Raw genomic sequence first — 15,662 nt, forward strand, 5'->3', positions numbered from 1 at the left:
CTGATGTTAATGGTCATGAATTATTTGAAGTAAATATGAGAAAAAGAAGTTTTCCTATTAACTGGAATTTAGTTTCTGAACATGAATGTAATATGAGTAAAGCTGAACTTGATTCTAAGCTTTGGCACAAAAGATTTGGCCACTATAATTTGAAATCTATTCAATTTGCTCAAAAGCAAGAGTTAGTCAAAGACTTGCCCAATATTCAAACTTTTTCGGAGGTGTGTGAAGGTTGTCAACTTGGTAAGCAACATAGGTTGCCTTTTCCAAGTTCAGCAACATGGAGAGCAAGTGAAAAACTTGAATTGGTTCACTCAGATGTTTGTGGACCTATGAATACTTCTTCACTCAATGGAAGCAAGTATTTTATTCTTTTTATTGATGATTTTACAAGGATGACTTGGGTTTATTTTCTGAAACAGAAGTCTGAAGTTTTTTCTGTTTTTAAGAAGTTTAAGGTCTTTGTTGAAAATCAAAGTGGTTGTTTATTGAAGAAACTTAGAACTGACAACGGGAAGGAGTATACTTCTGCAGAATTCAATAAATTTTGTGATGATTTGGGTGTTGAACGTCAACTTACAGTCAGCTACTCGCCTCAACAGAACGGAGTTTCTGAAAGAAAGAATAGATCTGTCCTTGAAATGGCTAGATGCATGATTTTTGAGAAGAAATTGCCAAAGTCCTTCTGGGCAGAGGCAATAAACACTGCTGTCTATCTCCAAAATCAACTTCCTACAAAGGCGGTAGAAGGGATGACACCTATTGAGGCTTGGGGAGGTTTCAAGCCGTCTATCAAGCATCTGAGAGTGTTTGGTTCGCTGTGCTACACTCACATACCAGATGTGAAAAGAAGCAAATTGGATGAAAAGGCTGAAAAAGGAATTTTAATAGGCTATAGCTCAAAGTCTAAGGGCTATAAAGTCTATGGAATTGATTCAAATAAAATTTTCATTAATAGAGATGTTAAAGTGGATGAAGATGCATATTGGAATTGGGAGACCTCTCAAGTTGATAGAGGTTCAACTTTGTCTTCTCTCGAGGATGCAAATGAAGATCAAGATGAAGAAGTTGATGATGACTTTGCTGTTAGAGGTACCCAACCTCTTTCAGAGATTTATCAAAGATGCAATAGTGTTGTCTTTGAACCTACCAGCTTTGAAGATGCTAGTAAAGTTGATGAATGATACCAGGCTATGAAAGAGGAGATGGACAACATTGAAAAGAACAAGACATGGCAGCTGGTTGACAAGCCTAGAGACAAGAATGTCATAGGAGTGAAATGGGTCTATAGGGTCAAGATGAACCCAGATGGATCCATCAACAAATACAAGGCCAGACTTGTTGTCAAGGGCTATGTTCAACAATCCGGGATTGACTACACAGAAACATTTGCACCGGTAGCAAGAATGGATACTATTCGAATTCTTGTAGCGTTGGCAGCACAAATGAAGTGGAAAATTTGGCATTTAGATGTCAAATCAGCATTCTTAAATGGTAACCTTGATGAAGAAATTTATGTTGCTCAACCGGCTGGTTTTTTGGTAAAAGGGAGGGAAGACAAGGTGTATAAGCTTAATAAAGCTTTGTATGGGCTGAAACAGGCCCCTAGAGCTTGGTATAGCAAAATTGATAGCCACTTTCTTAATCAAGGATTCAAAAGGAGTGAAAATGATGCAACTCTTTATGTAAGAAGATTGTTGGATGGTGGTTCCTTAATTGTCTCTTTGTATGTTGATGACTTGCTAGTAACAAGCAATAATCAACAAGAAGTTCAACAACTTATGGAGGAGATGAAAAACCAGTTTGAGATGTCTAGCTTAGGGGAAATGAACTATTTTCTCGGCTTGGAAGTGCATCAATCTGAGAATGGAATTTTTTTGAATCAAGAGAAGTATGCTCGTGAAGTTTTGAAGAAGTTTAAAATGGAAAGCTGCAAATCTGCTCCAACTCCTTTGGTGTGGAATTTGAAACTCTCAAAGGAAGATGAAGCTGGAAAAATTGATGCTTCTCGTTATAGAAGTTTGATTGGGAGTCTACTCTATCTTACTTCATCTAGACCTGATCTTATGTATGCATCAAGCTTACTCTCAAGATTTATGCAGAATCCTACCAAGACACATTTTGTTGCAGCAAAGAGGGTACTTAGATATGTTAAGGGTACTACTCAATTCGGAATATGGTACAAGCCAAGTGAAAATGAAAGTTTGTTAGGCTATGTTGATAGTGATTGGGCTGGAAATATAGATGACATGAAGAGTACTACAGGCTATGCTTTTTCTTTAGGCTCTGGCATGTTCTCATGGAACTCGAGGAAACAAGAAATTGTAGCTCAATCCACGGCTGAAGCAAAGTATGTAGCCGCAGCTGCAGCAGCAAACCAAGCTATTTGGTTGAGGAAAATACTCTATGACTTGGGCATACAACAGCTGGAAGCAACTGTGCTTTATTGTGATAGTAAATCAGCAATTGCTATTGCTGAAAATCCAGTTCAACATGGAAAAACAAAGCATATTCAAGTGAAGTACCATGCCATACGCGAGGCTGTTAAAAATCAAGAGATCAAACTTATTCATTGTTGTTCTGACTCTCAAGTTTCTGATATATTGACTAAATCTCTTCCAAGAGCTAAGTTTGAAAAGTTTCGAGAATTGCTTGGAGTGTCCATCCAAAATCTCAAGGAGGAGTGTTGAGACATTGAGATTTCAGATGTACACAATAGTATTTTGTGATATTTTATGTTTTCTTTTATTTTAATGTAGTAGTTGAAGTTACCTCTGCAGAAGTATGGTGACCCATACTTGTTAGAGTGTTTAAGACTTTGTAATCTTGGTTAGGTGACAGACTACTATGCTGTCCTGCTGTTCACTTTTTCTGTTTTTTCTATATATTGTATCAGAAACTTTATTTTGATGCAGAATGAAATTATCTTCAAGTTTCTGAAATAACTTTTAGTTCTTACAGTTACAATATTAATCTTTGATTTTTTTTTCATTTTACAAATTACTCAATCTATAGGTCCTGAAAATATACCATGTTCTGTCATTTATTTTCTTAGTTAGATATTAAATTGACTTTATCCAAAACAAAACAACAATGTAATAAGGTTTTCTCTCAAAAAAAACAATGTAATAAGGTTTATTCATACAAAGTAAACTAATCTTGGACCTCAAATACTAATGTTGAAGGAATATAAAGTCACATCTTAATACAAAGCCATACATTCAAATTTTATTATTGACTTTAAACAACACAACAAGGACCAGCATCTAACACCGGCTAACCAACTTGTTTAGAGAATATTTAATACTAATTTGTGACAGGTACGGTGGAACCATGGGAGGCATTATCTTTTCTCACTTTCAAGAAAGCCTTAGCACCATTAAGAGTTGCATCAACTCTCCCATTTGAAAGTGGTAACTTCTTCTTCCAACAACTATCACCTAACCTGAAAATAGCCACAGAACACAAGCAATCATCCATACAAGATTTCCTACACTGTTCTTCAGTAAAAGGCCTTTGAAGCACATAATCTGATAGAGGCCAATCAGTGTCAATCAAAATCTCAAACTCATAGAGATCATTTCTCTTTTTACTTGGATCATCTTCTCCACATCCTTGGACGAAATCTGGCTTGCAGCTGCCATATGGATCATTAGGATCAATCAGTGAGTACTGTTTTGGACACTGACATTTTGGTCTCTTATCATCTCCCAAAGTGCAGAAGCTATTATATCCACAAACACCACTACCTGCACTAACAGTATAAGTACATATATTAAAGGGCTTAGACCATACTGTGGTCCAACCTTCACTCTTAGTTGAACTCTTAGGATGCTTGTAAAGTGTGAACACTCCATCAAAATTAAGAGTTGCTCTAAGATAAAATTGTGTGGTCGAGACGTTACTCTCTTCTTCGAACACATTGTATTTCTCATTGTTCTCTCCCAAAACATACAAGTACCCTGATTTGTCAAAGACCAGTTGAGCTCCAGCACTTGATGTACTGGATTTAATAGTATTACTTTCAAAGTAGTTTTCATTAACATAACCAGATGGTAAATTAATAGAATGCATAACAAGATTACCATCACTTTGTAAAATGAGTTCAAACCTTCCTTTACTGAAATCTGTCTCCTTAAGCCTTGAAGAAAGCTTTCTTCCTTTATCCACAACCTGAGAAGGCAATAACGTGTCACTAGGAAACTTGAAAGTCTCCCACAGACTGTTGAATTTACCATCCTGAAGCACAAAGTTGCCAGTGTCATTCAACACACCGCGAGAAACTTTAACATTGAGTCCTTCAGTATTCCATAACCTGACACCATTTGGGGAAGTTAGCACCAGCCCATCATTGGCAGTGAGTTCCACTTTTGATCCTTTTGGTGCAGGACTGTCTCCATTAGCATACCACACAACAGTTTTCTCAGAAATTTTGGGATACCAAATAGAAAGCAAAAAAAGATTAGTGTCTTTGAGTGGAAGAAAACCAAAGGCAAAGTCACCAGAAGGTGAAAGCAACCATGGAGAGGTACTGGTTTGTGCAGTAAAAGAATCACCAATGACTATGGTACTTTTGGTTTGAGCTACAACACAGATGGATTGCAGAATCAGTGAGCAGAGGACAAAGGAAAGCAAAGAGGGAGTCATGTCTAGATTGTAGAATCAATATGATCCATATGATTTTTATAGTAAATAAATATCTCTTGTTTCAATCAAAATTAAAGCACTGAGCCACTAGTCTTCCAATTTGGTCCATATGATTTATAGATATTTTTTTGTGTCCATCAAAATTAAAGCCATTAGTCCTTATAGTCAACTCATACTAAATCAACAAAGAAGTTGGCTTAACTTTGGAGATAACAAACGTATGAAAACTTTCCCTTTTTGATAGAAAATTAAAATAAAAATACATTACAATTTTGACCATGGACTTCTGTAAAATGGACTTTCAGGACAGTTTTTTTTTTTCCAGATATATATTTATTATTTTTTCTAAACAAGAATATTATTATAAATTATAGTAGGTTACAGACAAGAATATTTATCTAATTTAGTAAATTTAACTTCTCACTCTCGAATCCAGGTAACCATATCTACAAGTTCCTCGCTCTTTGTTATTGACTTTTTAACTACATTAGGTTATAGTTTTACAGGGTTCAAGTTGGATGCAATCACATTGCTAGAGTGACAGTGGCTGATTGTTGATTATTGAATATGTTTGTGTCATTGCATGTTTGTACACATGCAAATTTCAGTGTAGTTGAACTAGAACAATTACGCTATGTATGTAGTGCTTCATGGCCTAATTACCTATTTTCTGTGCTGGGTGCGAAAACTCTAAGTTTGCGCGGGAAAGGTACTCTACCGTTCACTAATTTTTCCGTTAGATCAATCAAAACATTGAGATGATTAGTGATTTTAAGGAACAAAACTAAAATAACATATATGATAATATCTGTAAAAGGGACAGACCAGAGACTCACCCTGTCGTCTTGGAGCCACTCCAGCTGCCTCCGGCCATTTTCGTCCTAAAACCATCCTCACCTCTTCTTCTGTCATGTTCATTTTTCTTATTTCAAGTAGAACTTGTTGTACTACTCCATCTGAATTTCCTTCAGTTTCCACCTATTTACTTTGGTCGTGGATGAATTGGAACAACTTGCATGATCTCCGCAAAAATAACAGACTAGTTGTTTCAAATTCATCATTTCCAAGCTATTGATCTACAAATGCAGTCAAAATATTTTAAATTAGTATATCATCTGGCCAAGTGAAGCAGAACTTGACCACTTTAATGTGGTTGAAGAAAATAAAGCACATCCACAATTATAAATTTGCAGAAGCTGTTATATCCATAAACACCACTACCTAAACTAACAATATATTACACATTATCAGGTTTAGATCACACTATGATCCAACCTTCACTCTCAGTCGAACTCTTTGGATGCTTGTAAAGTGTAAACACCCCGTCAAAATTAAGAGTTGCTCTAAGTTAAAAATGTGTGTTTGAAACTTTACTCTCTTTTTCTTACACATTGTATTTCTCACTGTTCTCTCTGAAGATATATGAAGCACCGACATAGACACGGACACATCACCGACATGTTGACACAGGTAATAATTTGAGAAAATGGATTAATTGAATGTAATAACATGTGTCGGTATCGTGTCAGGGACTGACATGTGTCAGACACCGGACATGCCTTAGATCAGAGGTGTCAGTGCTACATAGCCCAACACATACAAGTACCCTGATCTTTCAAAGATTAATTGAGTTCCAGCACTTGATTTACTGGATCCCACAGTTTTACACTTTCATAGCAGTTTTCATTAACATAACCAAATGGTAAATTAACAAAATTTATAACAAGATTACAATCATTTTGTAGAAGGAGTTCAAACCTTCCTTTACTGAAATTTTTCTCCATAAGCCTTGAAGAGAACTTCCACCTATTTCAAGAACCTGAGAAGGCAACCAAATGGAAAGCAAAAAAATATCGTATCTTCTAGTGGAAGAAAACCTAAGGAAAAGTCACCAGAAGGTGAAAACAACCATGAAGAGGTGTTGGTTTGTGCAGTAAAAGAATCACCAATGGCTATAGTACTTTTGGTTTGAGCTACCTACAACAGTGTTTAGATTATAGAACCTGTTTAGATTATAGAAGCAATTCGGTCCATATGATTCATAGTAAGTAGATATTGTTTGTGCCATCAAAATTAAAGCACTTAGTCACTAGTCATTTTTGTATCCTTGTGTAGACTTGGTCAACTCATACTAAACCAATTAACCAACACACAAGTTGGTATACTTTGGAGTTTGGAGATAACAAACGTATGATACACTTCCCTTTTCATAGAAAATTAAAATATATTACAATTTTGACATGTATTTGTGTTCTTCTAAAGTGGACTTTACACAGTGAAAAAAATTCAGATATATATATTTTTTTCTAAACAAGATTAAACATTGAAGTAGAATCCAATCTGAATTTTGTTCTGCTTCCACCTATTTACTTTTGTCTTTCATGAATTTAGAACAATCTCATTAAGTTTGATTGATAAATTTATTTTAAGTGAATTTGAAACATTGCTGCAACAAAGTTGCATGATATCCAAGAGAATAACAGAATAATTGCTTCAAGGTTGAAGGAGAAGAACTTCACCATCTCTAAGCTATTGATCTCCAAATGTTGTCAACATGATTTAAATTAGTACCATTTGGGGTAAGCGAAGCACAACTTGATCACTCAATGTGCTTGAAGAAAGTGAAGCAAATATACAATGATAAAATTTGATCCATATGCACTAAAATTAGCATTTGGATTTACTTGCACAGTATGATGTAAAAGATTCAATTTTCATTTTGAAGTTGGCATCTGAAAAAAATTAGAGAATAAATAACTATTAATTATTTATATAGTCAAGTTGTTGATAACATGTGAAATTGAACATCAAGGATATATCAAATATCAATGTGCCAGAATATAAACAAATAATAATACATGCAGTCTTCCATACAAGCTATAATACATTGTACTTCAATAAAAGGCTTTAGATGCGTATAATCGTTTTGATGCCAATAAGTGCCATTCAAAATCTTAGAGTAGTACAGATCCTTTGTTTCACTTAGTTCATCTTCTGCATATCCATGTATGAGGTCTGGCTTGCAGCTACCAAATGGATCGTCAGGATCCACCAGTGAGTAACTTTTTCGACACCGACGTGTTGGCCTCTTATTCTCTCCCAAAGTGCAGTAGCTATTATATCCACAAACACCACTACCTAATTTAGGAAAATAATGACATATATTTTCAGGCTGAGACCACACTATAGTCCAACCTCCACTATCAGTTGAACTCTTTGGATGCTTAAGAAGTGTGAACACTCCATCAAAATTAAGAGTTGCTCTAAGATAAAAATTAGTAGTGGAGACTTTAACCTTTTCTTTTGACACATAGTATTTCTCATTGTTCTCTCTCAAGAGATACAAGTCCCCTGATCCGTCAAAGACCAATTGAGTTCCCACAGTTTCACTTTCATAGTAGTTTTCTACATTAACATAACCAGATGGTAAATTAATAGAATGCATAACAAGACTACCATTATTTTGTAAAAGGAGCTCAAACCTTCCTTTACTGAAATTTGTCTCCTTAAGTCTTGAAGAAAGGCTTCCACCTTTACGAAGAACCTGAGAAGGCAACAAGGTGTCACTAGGAAAGTTGAAAGTTTCCCACCGACTTTTGAATTCACCATCCTCAAGCACAAAGTTGCCAGTGTCATTGAACACACCGCGAGAAACTCCAACACTGCTCAGTCCCTCAGTAGTATTCCATAACTTGTAACCATTTGGAGAAGTTAGCACCAACCCATCATTAGCAGTGAGTTCCACTTTTGATCCTTTTGGTGCAGGACAGTCTCCATTAGCATACCACACAACAGTTTTCTCATAAATGTTGGCATACCAAATGGAAAGCAAAAAATGATCAGTGTCTTGGATTGGAAGAAAACCAAAGGCAAAGTCACCAGAAGGTGAAAGCAACCATGGAGAGTTGCCGGTATCTGCAGTAAAAGAATCACCAATGTCTTGGAGTATACTTGTGAAATATTTACTGTTCACTAAACGCAGCTACTTGTTACTCTAGGTCCCTCCATCAGAAAATTCAAAACTAATGAGTTTTGGCTCAAATCATCATTATCTTGAATGTATTAAGGCTGCTTATAACTTTGCAAGTGGTGAACTCGTGAATCTCATCAAGGAAAAGGTGATTTTGAATATGATTAGGCTTTTAAGTTCTCAGCTTACAGTTTAATACTTCTGCAATATTTATTATTGTTAAAAGGCTTAAATATTGCACTCGTCCCTGCAAATATGGTCCGTTTAAGTTTTGGTCCTTGTAAAATAAAAATTCAGAAATCAGTCCCCGCAAAAAAATCTGTCTTTTAAAAATACCCCTGGACCCATTTAAGTCATGACAAGTCACCAAAATGCCTACGTGGCGCACGCTGATTGAACCCATTTTGTAGTTTTTGGTCCCTGCAAAATATTTTGTTTTCTAAAAAGGTCCCGGCAAAATTTTTTGTTTTTGAAAATAGTCCCTGGAGGGACTATTTTCAAAAACAAAAAAATTTGCGGGGACTGATTTCTGAATTTTTATTTTACAAGGACCAAAACTTAAACGGACCATATTTGCAGGGACGAGTGCAATATTTAAGCCTTGTTAAAAATCCAAGTTCTTATCGTGAATTGTATTTGTATGTGTAGTACGATCTAACAGGAAAATTGCGGTCTATAAAACACTACCTTCTGCATGATATCCAAGAGAATAGCAGACTAATTGCTTCAAAGTTGAAGGAGAAGAAATTCACAATTTCTAAGCTATTGATCTCCAAATGTTGTCAACATTCAACATGATTTAAATTAGTACCATTTGGGGTAAGTGAAGCACAACTTGATCACTCAATGTAATTGAAGAAAGTGAAGCAGATGCACAATAATAAAATTTGATTCATATGGACTAAAATTAGCATTTGGATTTACTTGCACAGATGATGTAAAAGATTCAATTTTCATTTTGAAATTGGCCATCTAATCTTTAGAGAGAGAGAGAGAGAGCAACTATGTAGATATAGATATTAGATATAGAAACTACAGTCGCACCCATATACACGGGTACAAAACACAACTACTCTTGAAGGAACATAAAACCACAGCTTGATACACAGACATAAAAGCAATATCACAGTATGCTTAAAACAGCGAAACAAGGATAAGCACAAGCTGAACCCCTTGCTTAGCAACTTATTAATTTAGAGAATATTGAATACTAAACGGTGAGGGGTTTAACGGAGCTTGCACTTCAACAGTACCTTCAAGCATATGTATCACATTTCTCATGGTTGATCTAAGACATGCATCCTCTTGAACACACCAAATAGCAATCTTTACCAATTTCTCCAAATTTTCCTTGTCCTCCAATGCCTCATTGTCACCCTCAACCAATGCACCTAAAGCACCATATTTGTAGCAATCATAAGCCCAATCAGTTAAGATAGCTTTGTCTTCATCTTCTTCATCCATTTCTTCAACACATTTTCTACATGAAATTATCTCAAGTAGCACTACACCATAACTATACACATCAACCTTAGCTGTGATAGGCATGTTTTTAAACCATTCAAGTGCAACATACCCTTTTGTTCCTCTTATGCCAGTGTTGGTTTTGCTTTGATTCATGTTCAACAGCTTTGCTAATCCAAAATCAGAAATTCTTGCATTGAAGTAATCATCAAGGAGTATGTTCTGAGGCTTTATGTCACAATGGATGATCCTAGTGATGCACTCTTCATGTAAATACACAAGTCCTCTAGCTATACCTATTGCAAGTTCTAGCCTTAGTTTCCAACTTGGTTTTTGTTTCTCATCATCAGCATTGAAAAGAAAACTTGCCAAAGTGCCATTGCTCATGTACTCATAAACAAGCAATCTTTCACTTCTACACTCACAAAATCCAAGTAAACGAACCAAGTTCTTGTGATGAGTGAGACCAATGGAATTCAACTCATTCCTGAATTCCCTATGGGCTTGATCCAACAAAAAACTGTTTAACTTTTGCACTGCCACCCGAGTTTTGGAATCTGTGTCGTTGTTGATGACTCCTTCGTAAACAATACCAAAAGCTCCCCTTCCTAGCTCTTTGTCAAATCCATTGGTAGCTTCTTCAAGCTCTTCATAAGTGAAGCAACACAAATTGGATTTAATTTCAACACACGTGTCACCTTTGATAACTCTTCTAAGCTTTTTCTTGTGCTGAAAAATGGAGGTGCTGACACAGATTGTTACAATCAATACAACATTGAGAATAGCAGAGCTACCAAAAAGCACAGAACCAACCAAAACCAATGTTTGTCTATTATTATTATTATTATTATTATTATTATTGTTATTATTATTATTATTATTCTTATTATTGTTATTGTTATTATTATTATTGTTATTATTATTATTATTATTCGTGTTCACTTCTTTTCTCACTTTTAAGAGAGCCTTGGCACCACCAAGACTCGCATCAACTCTTCAATTTGAGAGTGGTAACTTCTTCTTCCAACAACTATCACCTAACCTCCAAATAGCCACAGAACACATGCAATCTTCCATACTAGCTTTCCTACATTGTTCATCTGTAAAACGCGTTAGAAGCACGGCATCTGATAGAGGCCAATCAGTGTCATTCAAAACCTGAAACTCATATAGATCCTTTGTTTTACTTTGTTCATCTTCTGCACATCCTTGTATGAAATCTGGCTTGCAGCTACCATGTGGATCATCAGGATCAAGCAGTGAGTAACGTTTTGGACACCGACATGTTGGTCTCTTATCATCTCCCAAAGTGCAGATGGTATTATATCCACAAACACCACTACCTGAACTAACAATATATTGACATATATTTTTAGGATGAGACCACACTGTAGTCCAATTTCCACTATCAGTTGAGTTCTTTGGATGCTTGAAAGGTGAAAACACTCCATCAAAATTAAGAGTTGCTCTAAGATAAAAATTAGTAGGGGAGACTTTACTCTCCTCATCTTGTACTCCATCTTCTCCTGAGATATAGAATTTCTCACTGTTCTCTCTCAAGAGATACAAGTCTCCTGATTTGTCAAAGACCAATTGAGCTCCAGGACTTGAAGTATTGGATTCCACAGTTCCACTTTCATAGTAGTTTTCTTCATTAGCATTACCAGATGGTAAGATAATAGAATGAATAACAAGATTACTATCATTTTTTAAAACAAGCTCAAACCTTCCTTTACTGAAATTTGACTCCTTAAGCCTTGAAGAAAGCTTTCCATCTTTTAGAATAACCTGAGAAGGCAACAAGGTGTCACAGGGAAAGTCGAAAGTCTGCCAAAGAGTGTTGAAAGCGCGACCTCCAAGCACAAAGTTCCCCGTGTCATTGAGCACACTGGAAAAAACATCACTACTGAGTTGCTCATTATTCCATAACCTTACACCATTCGGAGAAGTTAGCACCAACCCATCAGTGAAAGTTAGCTCCACTTTTGACCCTATTGTTACAGGACTGACTCCATTAGGATACCACACAACAGTTTTCTCTAAAAAATTTGCATACCAGATGGAAAGCAAAAAATGATCAGTGTTTTGATTGAAAGAAAACCAAAGGCAAAGTCACCAGAAGGTGAAAGCAACCATGGAGAGGTGTTGGTTTCTGAAATATGAAAATCACCAGCTGCTATGGTACTTTTGGTTTGAGCTACAACACTGATGGATTGAAGAATCAGTGAGAAGAGAAAAAAGGGAAGAAGTAGAAAGAAAAAAAAAATTATCAAAGCACTAAAATATAAAAGACAGGAGATGCCTGAACCAATACAACAAAGTCAGTAAGTGTATAACCTGCGAAAAGGAAAATTAGATCTATCCCTGTAACGGAAACATCTAGAGGAAAGAGGTGGCTAAGTCCACCATAATACAGAAAAGCTAAACAGATTGTAGAATCAAATTGATCCATATGATTTATAAAAATTTCATCATCATTAGTCTTTCTTCTTTTCTTTTTTTTTGGCACCAAGTCATTAGTCTTTCTTCTATTTGTTAAATATTCTGTGTAGACTTGGTCATCTCATACTAATAGACAAAAAATGTTATAGAAAAAGAAATGAGAGTAATAATAGACAAAAGATAATAAATGGTGGTGATTATAATAGAAAAAAGACGTTAAAACCCATTGAAAAAAAATATGGTTCTACATGAAAAATTCAAGATTTTTTCCATACATGTTTAAGACATTAAAGTATGGATTTGCACAAAAAAAAATTGGAATTTTTCAACTAGGATAAATTAATTATGAATTTTTAAAACGGTAAAAACTTAAAAAACAAAATAACGGAGATTTTGACTTATAAATCAAATTTTTAGTTATTTGTTTGGAGAGACATCTATAAAAATACATAAAAAAGATTTGCATAGTTTCATGAGATTTCAAAAATGTTTTGATTTATTTTTACTCTCAAACCAAAATATGCAAAATTGTAATTTTGTTTCGAATAAATGTATACTCATAAGTCAAATTTCATTCTTTAATTGTGTAGTCATGGCTAGAACATCGTAAGAATCTTCACGATAAAATTTTAAAGTTTTAAGAAAAGAGAGAGATTAATCATGGCATAAAAAATCATAATTATCAGTCCCTAGTGGAATTTTTTTTGTGTGTAGTCTTATTACAAGGTTAGTATATTTGTTTTTTTATTTATTTTACTGAGACATTTTTCAGACATCAGGTTAATTTGAGCAATTGACCCTGTAAATAAATTAAATATAAAAGGATCCCTAAAAAAATTATATATAAAAGGAATACATTATTTGAATTGACTTTTTCATTTCTTATTATATCTTGTAACAAACTTACCTATAATCTATTACTCTCTCCTTATTTTATTAAACTTGTTTTGATATTTTCACACATATTATGAAATATAGTTAATTTTGTATTGCAAAGAGAAATTATAAATGATTTCACAAAATTATCCCTTATTAATGATATGTGAAAAAAAGATTAAAAAATTGAAAAAAATAGAGTAATAAATGGTAAATGGTACGATAGGAATGATGCATTTCAATTCTAAAGCGACTTATAATAAAACCAATTTTTTTTCTTTTAAAGTGACTTACAATAAAATACGAAGGATAATGCCTATTAAGTATGCATAAACATAATACACCCATAACGCTAGAATTCGGACTCAAAAACACACCAATAAACTATCATATGTGGAGCAAAGGAAAGTAATAACCAGTATCAAAGTAACCACAATGAGCAGCAACAACAACAACAAACCTAGATTTAATCTAGGAATAAAGTGAAGAGTACAAAACCACAAGCAAAAGATAAAGAGATAAGAGAAACAAACACACATAGAAATGTTTACCCAGTTCGGCCCAACTTGACCTACTATGGGGAGAGATTGATCTCTCCAAGCCATTATCAATGAGTTCTTACAAAGAGATACAAAAATGTTACAAGAAATTGGGGAAATGTTTACAAATGTTTTCCTACCCAAGAAAACCCCTCAAAAGAACCTTAATCAAAGGGGCAATGCTATGTTGTAGGAAAGATGGCCGCAAGAATAGCAAGAATAACATTGTCCGCTCTTTTCTAAAAAATAAAAAAGTATTAATCCTTATGTAATGGAAATCACGCCCATGTGTTGGTGAAAATGCACGGCTTGGATATTTTCGTGCGTTTTGTCTCTTCGGGTTCCCTTAAAAACAAGCATTATCCTAAGCAAAAACCCTTAACTCTAAAGTTATCTAATTTGATTTTTTTAAGTTTCTTTCTCTTGAAGCCTTTTATAGTGCTCAGACCCGGCAAAAATGTGCCCCAATTTCAGCAAATTGTGCCCCAATTTACCCAATAGTACCACAGTACACATATTTCCTTATCCAAAATCGGACTTCGATTTTACCAAATTGTGGTCTGAAAAATGTCGAAAGAACACTCCAAAAGTGGGCCAAAATCGTGGCCTGATTTTGGCCTACCCTCTATTCATCAAATTTGAGTCATAATACAACATTTTTTATGTATTTTTCTTTTCACATTTTAGCGTACTATATTAAGGTTAAATATGTTTTTGATCTCTATAAATATATCACATTTAGTCCTCATAAAAAACATTGACATATTTATGTCTCCATAAAAAATAAAAAAAAATTAGCATGCTTATGCAAATATTTTTAAAAAAGGCTAACCATATTTTTAAAAAAGACTAACGAGTGTCTTTGGGGTATTGATTAAAGTATTAAAAGTGGTAAATTTATCTAAAAAAACGTGTAATTATTGGAGTAACTTATATTTTTAAGACAAAATTTCATTTAATGAAATCATTAAATAATGTCCGTAGGGCAATCGTTAACAAGATGTACCAAAGGAAACTTAAAAAATTCTTATGGCAATTAGAAACGAAATGTAATGTAATGTATTTATATTTATATAAATTATAAAGGTGTTTAACCCGATTTAAGTTTTCAAATCCACGGTGGTAGTTGAGAGCTTGAAACGTGTTTCTTCTAACGTATCAGGTTTGATTTTTCCCGATATCAATTTCGATGAGTTTTTTTTTTTTTTTTTTTTAAGTTTTCAAGATTGATACTATTAATGAGAAAGAAAAAAAAAAAGAGTAAATTACACTTCCCTCCCCTCAAAGATGCTTGAATTACACTACCCTCCCCTCTTATGTTAAAATATACATTCCCCTATCCTCTTATTCAAAACTTATTTGAATTTTTTTCACTCCCCTCCCCTAAGAGAAGCTTGAATTACATTCCCCTCCCCTCTTATGTTAAAATATAGAGTAAATTACACTCCCCTCCCCTCAAAGATGCTTGAATTACACTCCCCTCCCCTCTTATGTTAAAATATACACTCCCTTCCCCTCTTATTCAAAACTTATTTGAATTTTTTTCACTCCCCTCCCCTAAGAGAAGCTTGAATTACATTCCCCTCCCCTCTTATGTTAAAATCTACACTTTACTCCTTCAATATTAATTTTTATTTTATTTTTAATAATCTAGCAAAAAAATAATAATCTAACACACTTCAAAAAAATAGTATTGTGGGTCTATTTTAATATAATAAAAATTG

The 15,662-nt window shown here is 34.4% G+C and overlaps 4 protein-coding genes across 4 annotated transcripts; all 4 read right to left on the bottom strand.

The window, feature by feature from the left end:
* Positions 1 to 3,096: 3,096 nt before the first annotated feature.
* LOC11430405 (G-type lectin S-receptor-like serine/threonine-protein kinase RLK1) lies at positions 3,097 to 6,707 on the bottom strand. Its single transcript, XM_003626820.4, has 3 exons — positions 6,406 to 6,707; positions 5,484 to 5,723; positions 3,097 to 4,583 (listed from the first exon to the last, which is right to left on the bottom strand). The coding sequence occupies exons 2-3, from the start codon at positions 5,563 to 5,565 to the stop codon at positions 3,307 to 3,309; spliced, it is 1,359 nt and encodes a 452-aa protein (XP_003626868.2). The 5' UTR covers positions 5,566 to 5,723; positions 6,406 to 6,707; the 3' UTR covers positions 3,097 to 3,306.
* Positions 6,708 to 7,399: 692 nt separating this feature from the next.
* On the bottom strand, positions 7,400 to 8,965 carry LOC112417187 (G-type lectin S-receptor-like serine/threonine-protein kinase RLK1). The gene is made up of 2 exons (XM_039828720.1): positions 8,954 to 8,965; positions 7,400 to 8,629 (listed from the first exon to the last, which is right to left on the bottom strand). The coding sequence occupies exons 1-2, from the start codon at positions 8,963 to 8,965 to the stop codon at positions 7,466 to 7,468; spliced, it is 1,176 nt and encodes a 391-aa protein (XP_039684654.1). The 3' UTR covers positions 7,400 to 7,465.
* A 304-nt stretch (positions 8,966 to 9,269) lies between these two features.
* Positions 9,270 to 10,912, bottom strand: LOC11434023 (G-type lectin S-receptor-like serine/threonine-protein kinase RLK1; the record flags this gene model as incomplete). Its single annotated transcript, XM_039828721.1, has 1 exon — positions 9,270 to 10,912. A coding segment is annotated over one exon (1,107 nt), but the record flags the coding sequence as incomplete, so codon positions are not given.
* Positions 10,913 to 11,031: 119 nt separating this feature from the next.
* On the bottom strand, positions 11,032 to 12,533 carry LOC120577406 (G-type lectin S-receptor-like serine/threonine-protein kinase RLK1). The gene is made up of 2 exons (XM_039828723.1): positions 12,419 to 12,533; positions 11,032 to 12,120 (listed from the first exon to the last, which is right to left on the bottom strand). Exons 1-2 carry the CDS (start codon positions 12,531 to 12,533, stop codon positions 11,078 to 11,080), a joined length of 1,158 nt encoding a protein of 385 aa, XP_039684657.1. The 3' UTR covers positions 11,032 to 11,077.
* Between the last annotated feature and the right edge of the window lie 3,129 nt (positions 12,534 to 15,662).

This window comes from Medicago truncatula, chromosome 8 (genome assembly GCF_003473485.1).
Source record: "Medicago truncatula cultivar Jemalong A17 chromosome 8, MtrunA17r5.0-ANR, whole genome shotgun sequence".
NCBI lineage: Eukaryota > Viridiplantae > Streptophyta > Magnoliopsida > Fabales > Fabaceae > Medicago > Medicago truncatula.

Excerpts from the sequence above, each read along its gene's own strand:
- LOC11430405 (XM_003626820.4), bottom strand. The coding sequence starts at position 5,565 with ATGAACATGACAGAAGAAGAGGTGAGGATGGTTTTAGGACGAAAATGG. Across the intron at positions 4,584-5,483 it reads AGTGGCTCCAAGACGACAGG|CTCAAACCAAAAGTACCATA; the intron begins GTGAGTCTCTGG and ends TCTGTGTTGTAG.
- LOC120577406 (XM_039828723.1), bottom strand. The coding sequence starts at position 12,533 with ATGGATCAATTTGATTCTACAATCTGTTTAGCTTTTCTGTATTATGGT. Across the intron at positions 12,121-12,418 it reads TCTAATTTTCCTTTTCGCAG|AGAAAACTGTTGTGTGGTAT; the intron begins GTTATACACTTA and ends CAAATTTTTTAG.